At 32.5% G+C, this 15,111-nt stretch overlaps 3 protein-coding genes across 3 annotated transcripts in view; 2 read left to right on the top strand and 1 right to left on the bottom strand.

The window, feature by feature from the left end:
• Positions 1-65: 65 nt before the first annotated feature.
• Positions 66-2,203, bottom strand: RpS8 (ribosomal protein S8). The gene is given in 6 exon segments (NM_001312707.1): positions 66-211; positions 502-631; positions 1,078-1,253; positions 1,657-1,756; positions 1,869-1,975; positions 2,189-2,203. Coding segments are annotated over 6 exon segments (627 nt in total). The 5' UTR covers positions 2,193-2,203; the 3' UTR covers positions 66-101.
• A 935-nt stretch (positions 2,204-3,138) lies between these two features.
• mago (mago, exon junction complex subunit) lies at positions 3,139-4,021 on the top strand. The gene is made up of 2 exons (XM_013312715.1): positions 3,139-3,580; positions 3,794-4,021. The coding sequence occupies exons 1-2, from the start codon at positions 3,323-3,325 to the stop codon at positions 3,974-3,976; spliced, it is 441 nt and encodes a 146-aa protein (XP_013168169.1). The 5' UTR covers positions 3,139-3,322; the 3' UTR covers positions 3,977-4,021.
• Positions 4,022-5,586: 1,565 nt separating this feature from the next.
• pum (pumilio) overlaps positions 5,587-15,111 on the top strand; it is a 57,412-nt gene continuing 47,887 nt past the window's right edge. Inside the window, exons 1-5 of the mRNA XM_013312810.1 lie at positions 5,587-6,470; positions 6,639-7,127; positions 12,759-12,891; positions 13,116-13,265; positions 13,393-13,588. Of these exons, the coding sequence (XP_013168264.1) occupies positions 6,249-6,470; positions 6,639-7,127; positions 12,759-12,891; positions 13,116-13,265; positions 13,393-13,588 (1,190 nt within the window). The 5' untranslated portion in view covers positions 5,587-6,248. The remainder of the gene's footprint in view (positions 6,471-6,638; positions 7,128-12,758; positions 12,892-13,115; positions 13,266-13,392; positions 13,589-15,111) is intronic.

Here is a 15,111-nt window from a genome sequence, read left to right on the forward strand (position 1 = left end):
CAATGCCTGAATTATTATATAATAATAAGACTGTGGGTATAGGTTGTATAAAAAAAACAAAGAGCGAAATTGTTTTTTTTGTTTATTTTACATTACACTTTTTACTTAGCCCTCTTGGATTTAATCTTCCTTAGGTAGAACTCCAGCTCCTTGCCCTCCAGCACGTAACCGTCGGCGCGGCCGCATTGGCCGGGTCGACTGGACACGCATGCTGTAACCATAACAATATCATTTATAATACAATCAATAAAAATAAAAAAATAACAGGAAATTGGAAAAAGTCAGAGTAACTATGACAAGTGGATCATACAATAGCCAAACTGTTCCCAAAACGGTTCCAGTTTATACAGCAATTTCAATACTTTAGTTTTCATCATTCAACATTTTAAACCTATGTTTTCATTTTCCAAAAATAAGTTGGAGGTTAGTTATAAAGGACCGTGATGCAGTTTATACATTGTTTGCCATTTTTTAGAATATTAAATGGTTGAAGCAACATACCTAACAGACGCCCTGTGTGGAATTGATCTTCAAGTCCTGCTTCAACTTTTGCAAGGCGTTGTCTGGACAAGTACTTCTTAGCGGTTTTCTTGCTGCGTTTTTTGTTGATGATGGCATCCTCAGCCTCAGTCTGAAGACAAAAAATATTTAAAATTATAAAGAAGTTGTATCAAACCATATAAAACAGAATGTTACAGCTCAGTAATGTAATTCTTCATATCATTGTAATCATATGACACGCAATAAATCTCATCATTAGCAAATGCATGTATGCTACATAAAATTAAGTCTAGTTAAGTTCATACTAACAGAGACATGAAAATGTTGGCCACTGAAGTATAACTTTAGATACAATTAAATAACACAAATATGTCAAGCAATTAATAACTTATGTTAATGTCACAAATCAAGATATGATGAAAATTTAAATATCAAGAGACTGCATAAGAGATACCTTGAATATGTCAAAATATTCAGCCAGTGTTTCACTTTTGTCATTATTTATGTTGAATAAAATATTCTTTACTAATGTTATCTGCTAATATACATTTTTATTTGAAAATTAATTTTACATACCAGCTTAGCACCCTTCTTCCTGCCAAGAGGTAACAGGTAGTGGGATTCATACCACTGCCTGAATGGAGTAGCGTCAACCACAACAATAGCATTCTTCACCAAAGTCTTAGTACGCACTAACTCGTTGTTAGATGCGTTGTACACAACATCAATTATACGGGTCTTGCGAGTTGCGCCTGCAAAAATATAATCCACATTAAAATTTCAATTGTCCATGACTTTTTGCTTTTCTGCAAAAAATGCACTACATTTTCTATAATAAGCTTTGATAAATCCTATTGAGATATGATTAAATAAGTTTAAATTCAGCACTTTCACCAAAAATCATATAATTTTTAGATGTACTTTGTAGCAAATTAATAATTGCATAGTTTGTTCTAATTTTAATGCAAACGTAATTTTCGTGTGAGGTGGTATTCAACAACTTATTCATAACAAGTCAATCTCTATTTTTTCTTAAATAGAAAACAAATCGACATGTTTATATACAAAAATAATTTAGACAGTGGACAACCATTGTTAGCACTTCACAAGAATCATCGTTTTAATACATTACTAAGTAAAATGAAATCAACTTACATTCTGAACCCCATGAAAAGTTTCCAGTGTCAAGTCTGAGAGCTCGATATTTGATGTTTCCACCACGAGCTCGTACCAAGTGAATACGCTGGGAGCCAAGCTAAAACGAAATAAGAAACACGTGAAAATGTCATCCACAGAATCTGTCAGTATATATTTTACATAAAATTTAAGTATTCTATAATTTAATTTTTTAAGGTTATGTTTCGTACCTTGGTGTTGGCAGCCGGGCGACCTAACTCATACTTCCTCTTCTTACGAATGGGCGCTCGTTTCCCTCCTGTGGCCCTTCGCTTATGCCAGTGATCGCGACTGATACCTGCATGGTAGTAAAAAATTACTCAACACAAAAGCAACATATAGTCCGATTATCACTATCACTTTACATCAACCAAGACTATGATAACAAAAATATTAATGGAAAATAAATTTTACTATAACGCACAATTTCAAAATCACATCAATCTAGTAAATTTTAAAGGCAATGTTATGATTTAAATGGATAAAACTTAAAATTTCAACAACCACTCACCCATCTTGCCTGGGTCAAAAAGAAAAGATTTGTTTGACGGATAGAATAATAAACCTGTACGACCTCTGTAGTCTACGGAAAGTTGTCTATTACACAAATCGGCAAAACCTTCTCAAACTGGTTTTTTCATATAATCTGATAATATATTACACAAATATAAGAAATTATATTTTTTTCGAAAGTTCTTGTAGTATATTGTAACCAAGATATATTTTTTTGAAGACATTAATGTTTGAACCTTTGTGTCTAAAAAAAAGGACCGCGTAAAATTGGCGCCCTTTTCAGGAATAATTTTATTTATGTTTCACCTTTACTTATTAGTACGATAAAACATAATTACAAACACATATTTAGAAAGAAAATATATGACTAATATATTACTAGTAGAACATAAAACCACAACTCTTGGTAGAAACAAATGATGACGAAACTAAAAGCATTGACATCAAAATTCAAAAAAAGAAATTTTATGAAAGTAGGTAGGGTTAATGTTTTATGCCAACTATATTTTCCTTTAATCAAAGAATTGTTAGTGATCAACACTGTAAATTAATCTTATCGACATCGACATACTATTACTATTCCTTATATTTATTTCTTAACCGTGTTAATAATAGCATGTTTTAGAATTCTAGACCACAGCCAACCAATCTTGGGAGATTTAAACGGTATTTATGTAGGCTTTACACCTAATCCACAAATCTAAGTAAATACTTAAATACTCTAATAGTGCAGTTGTCGAATAACAAAAAATATCGAAGTCGTCTATATCTTATCCATTCCGATGTCATGTATATTATTTTGATATAATATTATTATTGATTCTGATCTAAGATAAATCCACAAAATCACTTTACGGTTTTTTTGTTGATTAAAAATTGTTGAAACTGTGGTTTTAGCTTTAGTTTATCTGAAGTGTGCAAAATAATTTTGTCTGTGGTCATGCACGCACAGCGCCATAAGTCAAAGTCAAACAAACAACCTCAAATAAACGTCACTGGAAAGAAAAGCATCAAAATCAAACCCGGTTTTTTGGTTGAATGCTTATAAAATTTATATCACTTGCTTATTGCCTGAATAATTTTAGCGTGGTTATATCGATAGGTACAGTATCGGTAAAATTAATGCTTCAATATGTCTACTGATTTTTACATCCGATACTATGTTGGGCATAAGGGTAAGTTTGGGCACGAATTTTTGGAGTTTGAATTTCGTCCCGATGGCAAACTTCGTTATGCAAACAACTCTAATTACAAGAATGATACAATGATACGAAAAGAAGCATATGTGCATCCGTGCGTGATGGAAGAATTGAAAAGGATAATCGTTGATTCTGAAATTATGCACGAAGATGATCGTTTATGGCCACAACCTGATAGAGTGGGTAGACAGGTTAGTACATTTTACGCCACATATTAGCGGCGCTAGTGACTAGATTCCAAATTAATTGCCTGCTACAAAAACCTGTTAAATCTAATTAAGTCTATATGTTGACAAACATTACCTTTATATCAAACTAATTGTTTTTGGTGGTAAATAATATTTTCAACTAGTAATCACTCTTCTAAATGGAACCAAAATTTAAAATTATCCTTTTTGTTGCAGGAACTGGAGATAGTGATTGGGGAAGAACATATTTCATTCACTACATCAAAAACAGGTTCCCTTGTTGATGTAAATCAATCTAGAGATCCTGAGGGTCTTCGGTGTTTTTACTACTTAGTGCAAGATCTAAAATGTCTTGTATTTTCCCTAATTGGACTTCATTTTAAGATTAAACCTATATAAAATTGTTTGAATCAATTTCATTATTAAATGCCTCATAAGTTCTTATGATTTTGTTTTATTTATACATCATACTTTACAAGTTAGTGGAATATTAAGGATTGTAATTATACTAAACCCAAAGTGCAAAATATTTCTTATTTATGTAGTTTATAATCAGAGATTGGTCTCCTGACCAGGGTTAAGCAGGGACCTCGGATAGTAAAGTTGAGCTATATTTGTTGCTCTTGTCTTAGGATCTACACAGTTTTGCTTTCACAAAATATTTAGGTCAGTCAAACATATGTTCACCACCTGTCTTTGTAAGATAGATGGATAGGAATTGATACTATTAAATGATATCTATTAATATTACCATTATGTATTTGATTTTGATAAGCTCTTGTGTTCTTTGGACACAGGCTTTTCATATACGAAGTAAGCTTGTTCTATGTGGTGTGGATGTTGGAATACAATAGAAAGGTCCATTAAAGTCCACAATAAGAAACATTTTTTACTGCATCTGTTCAGAGGATTGCAATCTTTATCAACATAAATAGTTAAAACTCCAACTGATTGGTATCTGTACATAGAAAAGAAAAATGAAAAAGTAATGCAGGAAATATTGACTGCCTTTTAATGCTGAAGAACTTGAATCCACAAATTTAACAATGAATCTGGATGTCTGTGACTGTGGCTAATATCCGAATTAGTTTTACTGATTTTCTTTCAGTTTACACATTAGTGAAATGTATATAAAATTGTGAAATGTTACACTTAGCATTTAATTTTTGTTTCATCTCAATCATTACATTTTTAACAAAGGATTACAATCCAAAACAATTTTCGAGTTTTCCAGTGTATGTCACCTTACAAGTTCTTTGATGGTTGGCATAGGAGGTTTAGCTTACCCTGGAAAAGGTCATCCAGGCAACCGATGTTGCGGACGGCACGATAACTAGTATTAATAAATAGATAGATACTTATACCTTTGCCTGTTATTTTCAAGGGAACGCATTGAGGTCACTACAAAAAAAAGTGATTTATAATACCCACTGATACTTATTTTATTTTAAAGTAATTTCAAGGTGGACAGTAACTGTGTGCAAGGAGGGGCGGGCCATATATATTTTGGGTGGACCGAAACTGTGCGTGGTGGGGCTATTATTTTAATTTGATATAGTAAAGAGCCTAGAACCTTTTGATCAACTAGATATTATTTATAAGTTTAAAACTAATATACTTTCATTAATTTTAATGTTCAGCAAAGATAATTGAAAATTAATTTGTGGGTCAATCCGCAAAATGGATCGTATCTGTATGGTTTCACCTATATAAGTAACGAAGAATTTATTTTAAAACCTTTGTAAGTATAGAAGAAATTATTGCGAATAATAGTTTTATGTGATTTGTATACAAAGGAACCTATTGTGTTAAATTTAAGGATTAAAATTATGATGCAATGTAATTTTTACTTGAACGATACTTTCCAATTGTTTTAAATTGACAAGTAATATTAAAATATAAATATTTTTTTTTGCTTTTAAATACTCATAAAAAACACAAGATTACGTTCAAATAATTTTCAACGGTAAAAATGGAACGTTTGTGATTTTTATTTATGTTTATAGTATAGCTTTGCGCGTTGCGCGCGCATCGCATCTGCCTGACCGACTATGGCGGACAGGCAATAAAGGATGTTTGTAGTCTTTTGTAAATCGGAAAATATCGACAGTTGCCAATGGCATAAACCGAGTTATTTGTAAAAATTGTACATTGTAAATAGTCCTGTGTACATATAGTAATTATATTTGTGGTCGTTTTGTTTAGAAATTGTGTGAATAGTGTATTATTTTGAGTGTTTATTCGGTTCTGTTCTCGACGCCGACTAATTGCTAAATCTATGAGTTAGTACATTATTACATTTCACATATCCTATAAATTTCAAAATTTCGTATAAATCACTACACAATTTGTACAGTTTCTTCCTTTGCCTTTGTGTTTGGGCTCATAAAAGAGACCGTTGCATTTCATGCAATATTTTGTTTCCCTAGCGGCTGTCATCGTGCTTCGATTAAACTTCTGTCATTACAAAAGGCATAGAAAACAGCCGATCCTTGAAATATTTTAATGTGAGATTAGATGGACGTATGTAGTATATTGTATAATGTAATATAATTTTGTTTGCATTTGAATGTATTAGTGCCGAAGTTTACGCTGTAATTGATAGTTAGACATAAGATCGTAAGAAATATTATCTTAACGGTTGCAAAGGATTGAAGCACACAGAAACTGAATGCTCGAACCTAACAATAGCCCAATGAAGTGGCCGGGTTCAGGGACAGAAGAAGAGGCGGGCGAAGCTGGGCTGCAGACTGCCCGCGCTCAACAGACTCGTACCCAGGATGATACTGGCGTTCATTACGTTTTCCAACGAGACCCACAAGAAGGAGAATTGCAAGCTTGCGCTTTAGGCCCAAAACAACGCTGGGCTGTCGGCGACGAAACAATGGCGGAGGTTTGTTTTGTTTATTATTGTCAAACATCTTAACTTAGTTACGCGTTTATTTATTTTTTCTCTTGAAATGTGACAATTATTTGGTTATTCATATTAATTCATGCTTAGACTAGGTTAGCAAATCCTAACCTACAAATAATTGAAGGTCAATTTCTTTCATCTTTCCAGAATCAAGACAAATGGAAAAATACACCCATTTCAATGAACAACATGCATCAACAAAGTCCTGTCCAGCTTAAAAGCTCTCAGACAAATCAACAATATATAAACCATTCTATAGCTTCATCTGTTGGCACTCTTGCTATAAACCAATCTGTTATTGGAACTCACCCAGCACACTTGACTACAAACATGGTACATACACAACTAGCACCATTGCAAAATCATGCAATTGGAAATAATTTGACAATTCAGAACAGTGCAATGATGTTGCCGCCTTTGCAAGGCATCCAAAATGCACAGCTGGGTCAGCAAGGCATGTATGATTTACACCAGCATCATGCCGCGCCCATGCAAGCTATCAATGGGATAGGCAAGAACGCGGAGCATCTCATGTATTTGAGCCAAGCGGGAATGCTTGCTCCTGCTACTAATCAATATCCTGTGCAAGGACAGAATCAGCTTAATTTGACACCGGTTGCTGCCATCAGAAATCAGGTGAGTCTGAAAACTAATTTTATTCACATTTTACGCCAATGTCTGAATGATGTCAGTAAAAGAATTCTCATTACTTGGTATACATTTTAATAACTTGGATACCATTATTTATCATTTACTTATTTAACATCCAAGAATTACATTTTTCATTATCCATATAAAATAAACCTTGAAGAGAAATGATTCTGGATTGAAAATACTATCCTGCTAATAAGTAAACCATGTTATTTCTTAATCACAATACAATTACAACAAAAGTATATTTGCTGAAGCTTGTTCTGGTGCATAACCTTAAAATATGGTCATGATAAATACATGTATTTAGAGTGATTTTATTTTGAAAAAGGTATTTGTAGTATTGTTATTAAGGTTAGTGTTTATGTGGTTAATTTAATTATTTGTACCTATAAGAAATACTTAATACTTTATATAGTGGTTAAATTATATTCAATTAAAAGAATTAATTACCTTAAAGGATCTCAATATTAGAAGTATGTTATCAGGTTATATTTATTTATTTACCATACCTCAGAGCACTTTGATACTTTTATAAGAACTGTGATATATACAAATGCATGCTTGGTTAAAATATTAACTTTTTATTTAATTCATCTTAAGACATTTCACAAAATCTATCTAAAACTATTATTGCCTTTATAGGTCTCTAACCTAACCTATCAATTATGTATTGAGGTAAGATGCATTCAATCATTACATTGCATCGAGGGATCATGATCTACCCATATGTATATAATGGAAATTACCCTGTTATGGCCAATGTTGATTTTGAAATCTATACTCTCCAAAATAAATAAACAAGAATTATTGAATCTATCTAATTGTCATATTTACAACTTTATAAGTTTATCATTCATGTTGAGATAAGTCTTAGATTAAATAAAGCCAAAATATTTTCAGTGCTATGTTCAATAGTAATAATTATATATATGTATGATATAATTATGATGGTGACCTTTAGATTAAAATACCAAAACCTTATCTATTTATAAAATAAAAATAGATTTCTTTGTGGGTTAACCACACAAAAACCTTTTTGTACAAACCACAACCAACCAATGGGGAATTGTCCTTAGGTAGGATTTTTTTTCTATTGCTCCTTCCTCTTTTAATGCTAACCATTAAACTGAACTGTTCTCCGATGTCGGCAGGAATGTTTGAAATTGGAATCTATTTTGATTTCCTTGCTTTGAGCTTGAGCTTGTTTTCCTTTATATGAACACATCCAATGAAATGAGTTACTTCTCTTATAAAATCTCATGAAATATGTAAATCTTTCCGTCATATCAGTCTGTGTTGATAATATTTGAATCATAGAATACAAAGTTTTTTCATTTTTTATTGTGTTAAAAACTTTTTAAAAAAGTTCACTTTATTGTAAGGTATTTTATCAAACAAAGCATATTAGTCGGCTTTAGTCTGGAAGAACAAATTGGCCACTAATTAAGTTTGTTTTAAATTGGCAGATGTCAACTTTTGAAACTTTTTAAAATCCAATACTGTTAATAACAATCAATAATGTTTAAATGACAGGTAAAATAGCAATTCTCAAAAAAAAAATTCACTGATCAAAATTAAAGCACTGATTTTAATCTATTTTTACCTATATATGGAAGTAACTCTGCCACTTTGCCGCTATCATCCTAAAACTACTGATATGATTTAAATGAAATTTGGTTCCCAGATGGTCTGGAGATTGTTAGAAGGTATCTTTATGTTTCTTTGTTACATTTGTATGTCTATATATTATTTAAATTAATACAAATGTAGGAAATAAGTGATATTTTACCAATTGGTGCTATTAAATCTTTTTGGCATTTTATCTTTAACAGCGAGGTGTTTTTCCTATTATTTTTTACCTTTTACTTGTAAGAAGTTTCTAGAGTTTAAGTTTATTACAATACTCTAGACACTTTACTGCTTCTACTGTACTAATTTTAATGCTGAATCAAAGTTTTTTATGTTATGTTTAAATGCTAATTTTATTTAAAAAAACAAGCTTGTTTAAATTAATTCTATCAAAAGTAATTTACTGGTGTTTATTCATCAACTCCGGAAATTAAATTATTTTGGCATATAGAAATAATTATATAATACCTAGTGGTTGCCAGCCGCTTCGTCAATTAGACAAAAAAAGACGCCTATAATAATAACCATAACTCACCTACATTCCAAGTAAAGTCTCTTCAGATCGGTCCAGCCGTTTCATAGATTACCCGGAATAAACTTGGATAGCAGTCGGACAGACAGATAAAAATTTAAAATATTTAATTTTTTACATGTAACTTTATTAATTGTATTGATTTTAAATTATGTTAATAATCTAGTGGTCGCAAGCAACTTCGTCAGTAACATGCCCGCGTGCATCAGTTGCCTTCCCAAAGCTGTCAATATAGGGCCTGCCATACTGGAGATTACCCGGAACTAAGGCAGGCTTGTGGAAAGAGATACACATAGACAATTATTTTTAAAATTTGTTTTTTCGCTATCACCTAGGTAAATACATCATATTTAAGAAATGTAAAAGTATTTCGATATTGTATACATACATACATACTGACACTTTAATTTTAATTAGTTAGGTTTTTTTTTATGTATAAAGTATAGATAGGTCTAAATTAAAATCATGAGTATAATATTTTAATTACTGAAACACGCGAAAAATTAAATCCGCTGTTAAGTGAAACAAAACTGCACTATCATTACGTATATGTAGGTCACAAAAAAAAGAAGCCTTTAAAAATAATTTTGACTTATTAAAGACCTCAATATTCAGGTGATGTAATTTTTCATTATTGAAATTATTCAAAACAATATTTTCAATTATTTAGTTCATAACAACATACCAATTATGAAATGGTTGTCAATATGAAAAGTTGGGGATTCATATGTACACCTACTATTCTGTCTGTTTCTACTGTTAAAACACATGTTTTAAAATGTATTATATAGTTATCCTTCTCATTCTCTTCGAATTCATAAAGATACTCCTTTTTTTATTGCCGAAATATAACAGTACATATTAATATCACATTTTTTGTATTAGTAATTTTACACATTCCATAAAAATATAAAAACCAAACAATATTGAATGAATTATTTAATTGTAGAAAACCTACAAAGTTATTACAACCTCTATGTTGCATTTTGCGCCATCTATCTTGCAGTCGTCGCACCTCAACGTAAAATGACGCTCCCGTGTATGGGGTATTTTAACGCAGGCGCTGTGGTCGGCGTACGTCCTTTGTTCGGAACAAGTCAACATTGTATTTTTGAGTTCATATCTTTCCAGCGTTATTTCGTAAAATAAAACATTTAAGTGTAAGAAATGTGCTGTGTTTGTGTTGGTTTTTATTTTTGTTTTGTATAATAAGTGTATTTGATGTTTGGTGATATATTTCTTGTCGTAAGCTTCCTTGTAGTACATGATCGAGCTTTAGGTGGATTGTACGCATGAAACCTTTGAGTGACTTTTTTTTCGAACCTAATGTTAAGGATATGGGCCCCGACATGGTGAGTTTTAGTGTTGAATATTAAAGATTATTGTGCAAGGATACTATTTTAAGTCATGAAATGACGAAATATTTGTTTTTTCTATGCAACAGGTCCGTTTTTGTTTTGTTTACTTGTCACCGGCGTCCGCCATTTCTCGGGCATGATTATATTGTTCACCGGTCGGTAGTTATATTGTGGGGAAAAGAATTTACGAATTTTAGTTTATAATAATTACTTTTAAACAAGTTATTCATATACTTCGCGGTATTCGCCTAAGTTAAAAGTACATAGTAACCATTTTGTTTTTGAAATGTTACGTCCTATGGATTTTATATTGATCGTCTACATTTAATTTATGAAAGTGGTTAAGAATTATATTAAAATATAACAAGAACTCTTGAAAAACATTTAGGTTTATTCATTACAAGTTTAGCAGTAAAGTTTAAGTTATTGTTGGTTATGTTTTTAAAATTCAGAGTAACAAACACTGAATTTTCCCTTTAATTTACAAAAAGTTTATCATAATTTAAAAAAATCGATATTGAATATGAACTACCCAAAGTTGATGTATCAATCAGTATTGATTATGATGGTTTTCAACAAAAGATATCACTGAGCACAACAAAAGCTTATCTCTGTGATGAAAAATAAACACTAGGAAAAGTATGTACAACCATTATGTTAATGAAACATGTCAATAAAGTATTGTTTAACAGAAGTATGTAGTGTTGGATTGTTTATAAACCCTATTTATAAGTTATGATACAAAACAAATTTCTTTAAGCATTGCATTGCAATGGCTGCAAAAAATAAATAAATAAGAATTTTTATTTAATTTATAAGCTTATTCAACTACACTTGGTTGCTAACTTGGAATATTTATTCCTGTCTAGTGCAAGGCGAAACAATACCACTGCTGACTTAACCTTTAACCATTCTCTAATATTACGAAGCCATGACTTTTGTTATAAAATCAAAGGATTTGGTTATTTATTTGTTTGCATTGAAGAGGCTCTGAATCTACTGAACCAGTTTGAAAATGGTTTCAATATTGGGATGCTACTCTATCTCCGATTGACATAGGCTTTACTTAGTACTAGATTTTCTTTTAATTCCGCTTAGATGATGTCATTGGTCACTTTTAATCCTACATATATTATGTTATTGAACTCAAACCTGACTCAAACTTTTTTCTTCTGCAAATTTAGTGCAATTGTTGCTCCGTGAATCATTATTCTGTCTAGCCTAGTACTTAAAATTACATATATTTTGTATCTGTGGTGCATCATAGTTTCGATAGCTTTCAATAAATGTGTTTCAAAAGTATTTTGTAGTGGTAGATTAAGCAGGCAATATTATTGCCACCCTTTGTTTCACAGTTTGTGCAATAGCATTTGCAGTTTGCAATCACATTGTATCTGAACTAGCAAGGGTGCATTGTAAATTATCTTGTTAGATACCATTTTCAAATAAGAGGTTCTTAATTTATTTGTTTATATTGAAAAAAAGGGTCATATTTACAGTCGTTGGAATTCTTCATTCATATTATGATGATATGATGACTGAATTTGCTAAAGTAAAAGCGAATGTGACATAATCAATCATATGACACATTATTTGGTTGAATGTTGGAAACAATCCTTAATTTTTATAAAAAATATCTACTTTGATTTAAATTGTTTTTCAGTCAAATAATTAATTCTATGGAAATGAGTAGGATATTCTACTTTCCTTTAATTCTAAATACCTGCTACTTAAGATACTTTTTCTATATATTTCATACATACATCTTTAGTTGATAATTAAGATTGATTAAAATCAGAGCTTTTCAGATTTAAAATACCTTTATTATAAAGAACTAAGCAACATGTAAATGCAATAAAATATGAAAACATCTATATGATATGTAAAGTTGTCTAAATTATAATATATTGAAATTATACAAAGATCTAAAGCACTAAAGACAAACTTTGATGCATTGAAAAAAAAAACAAAACTTTTGTAATAGTAGTTATTTTTACTATGTTATGATTTTTCCCCACAAAATCAAATAGCTTAATGTAGAAGAAAACTAGTAACTAAGTTATAACTTCCTACATCAAGGTTTTCTTTGTTTAGATCGCACCTGCTGCAAAGAAACTATGGGACAAGGGTCCTGGCGCCGGCGGCGACAGCAAGGGCCCGCCTCACCTGCCCCCGCTGCAGCTGAACCCCGAGCAAATGTGGCGAGATCCCACTTGGTCAGCTCAAGGTTCGCCAGCACACATCTTCTAGCGTAGAGTTGTACTTCTTGCACTCTGTAATTCGATGTGGGGAACAAACGGCGGGAATGTAGTTTGTGTCCCAAATTTTCTATGTAGTTAGTTTTATTTTTATATAAGTACAAACTCAATGTTGTGTCTATTTCGTAATATATTAGCTTCTCGTATTATTTTTAGTTATTTTCTTTTTAACTATCATAAATATTTTCTTTAGCCGTTGAACATAATGTCGGTGTCCCCATGATGGGCACCCGTCGCGGGGTCGCTTTTCCCGGCGGCGACGCTGGCAGCATCCTTTCACCTCGGGATACCGCGGGGCTAGGGGTCAAAATGGTTGAATATGTACTGGGAGGATCACCGACTGGTAAAAAAAAAGTTTTTTTTTTTAGTTACATTTTAATTGCTGAATGTGAATGTTTGTTTCGTAACCTAAACCCATATATTAGTGAATGCAAGTAGGTAATAAACATTAGCGTTTTGTTTCTGCACAGAAGCAGGCGGAGTGGCTACCGGCGGGACTGGTGAGAAGGTAACCGGCGTTGTGGCCGGACTTCGCGGCATGGTGCTGGAGGAACGCCCAGAAGATAAGTCTTCGTCGCCATTTGAGAAAGATCTCCACGAATTGCACGATCACGGAGGTCTACCCAACGGCTTGCATAATGGACAAGAAGATGATAAAGCATTTAAGTGAGTAATGGTGATTTACAAATCTTTATTGTTTATATATTTTATAAGGGAGTATATATAATGAACTATGTTACAAAAAGTCGTAAAATGTCAAAAGCGCTAAGGGAAATCTTCGAGGCGGTATCCACTCGTGCTATCAAAATTATATCAATTTGTGGACCGTCGCGAAGGTCGGCGGGGCGTCGAGTCAATTTACTATGTGTCGCGGCTCGCGGCGACGTTCGTGCGCCGTGCGGGCTGCGCGGGCAATAACCGCGTTCCGTGGATCATGGCCTCTGTCAATGCCACTCGCCGCTGCTCCGGTGCGCCGGCGACTCGCCGACTCCCTCCCCCGCGCTACACCGCTCCATCTCTCCGCCGCCCCGGCGACGTAATCTTTTATCAAGTCGTTATAAAATAATATGATTCATACCGTAAACAAGCTTTCCTTAGATTATTATGAAGTGGCGTTTCGTTTGTCTGTTAAATTGAATGGTATCTCTGTTAGATTGTTTAGTGTACCATATATTTGCTTCTCTACTACTATTCTATTCCTAGTTCCTGTTTTAAGAATATACTTGCTTTGTTGATACTTTGACGTAAATAAAGGTTAACTTACAATGTATTATAGCCTATGTTGAAGCATGTAAATGCTGATAGAAGAGCTTTCTACTTGAAAGAATATTTGATAGGTGTATGTACAGTTTTATAAGTTTCTTATCTAGAATAAATAAACAATAAAATATTTTCTATTTATAATATTAGAGTAGATAAATACGCGTTATCGTATTTATCGAAGTGATTCATGAACTGATATAAAAATGAATTATTTTTGCCTTTGATTACTTAAATGTATGTAATGATTATTTGAATTCATTTCTTAATGAAACGAAAGCAAATGGAGAATGGAAACAATTAAGACAATTTACACAAAAAAAATCATAATATATCTAGTAAATCTTATTGTGACGCAAGAAATAAAAAAAAAGTATTATTGGCAGGTTGAAGTACGTTCTAACGGTTAAACCGGTTTCGTCCCCTTCTGTGTGTGCATTTATGCGACGCAACCCTTTTTTTTAACAAATTCCACCCCAACCCTTCTACGCGTTATTTTTATATAAGGAATGAATGACATCGCAATAATATTTGTAACGCAATAATAAAATTAACGAATAACTTACCTTTTTCTTTTTAAGTATTTGTATTAGATAGGGTAATTAGTCAGGCGAGGTGAAATATTTAAGTGGTCTAGCTTGTCTCAAGTTCAGTTACATCCAGTCTGAAAGTACATTCTAATCCACATATATATTTTTTTATATCGTAAGGTGGCAAACGAGCGAGCAGCCACCTGAAATCGCTGAAATAGTGAAGTGACCGTTGCCCATAGACATACGCAATTGCATATGCGTTACCTACTTTTAATGGACGGAAAAGAGGATGCACAGAAAGAAAATATTTTCCCTTTCCATGCATCCTCTCATCCGGAAAGTCCACTTCCCATCCTTTCCTTATAAGAAAAAGGGTGGGAAGGGAAACAGGACTAG

Source organism: Papilio xuthus, unplaced genomic scaffold (assembly GCF_000836235.2).
Source record: "Papilio xuthus unplaced genomic scaffold, Pxut_1.1 DF827597.1, whole genome shotgun sequence".
In the NCBI taxonomy this organism is placed as follows: domain Eukaryota; kingdom Metazoa; phylum Arthropoda; class Insecta; order Lepidoptera; family Papilionidae; genus Papilio; species Papilio xuthus.

Excerpts from the sequence above, each read along its gene's own strand:
- mago (XM_013312715.1), top strand. The coding sequence starts at position 3,323 with ATGTCTACTGATTTTTACATCCGATACTATGTTGGGCATAAGGGTAAG. Across the intron at positions 3,581-3,793 it reads CTGATAGAGTGGGTAGACAG|GAACTGGAGATAGTGATTGG; the intron begins GTTAGTACATTT and ends TTTTTGTTGCAG.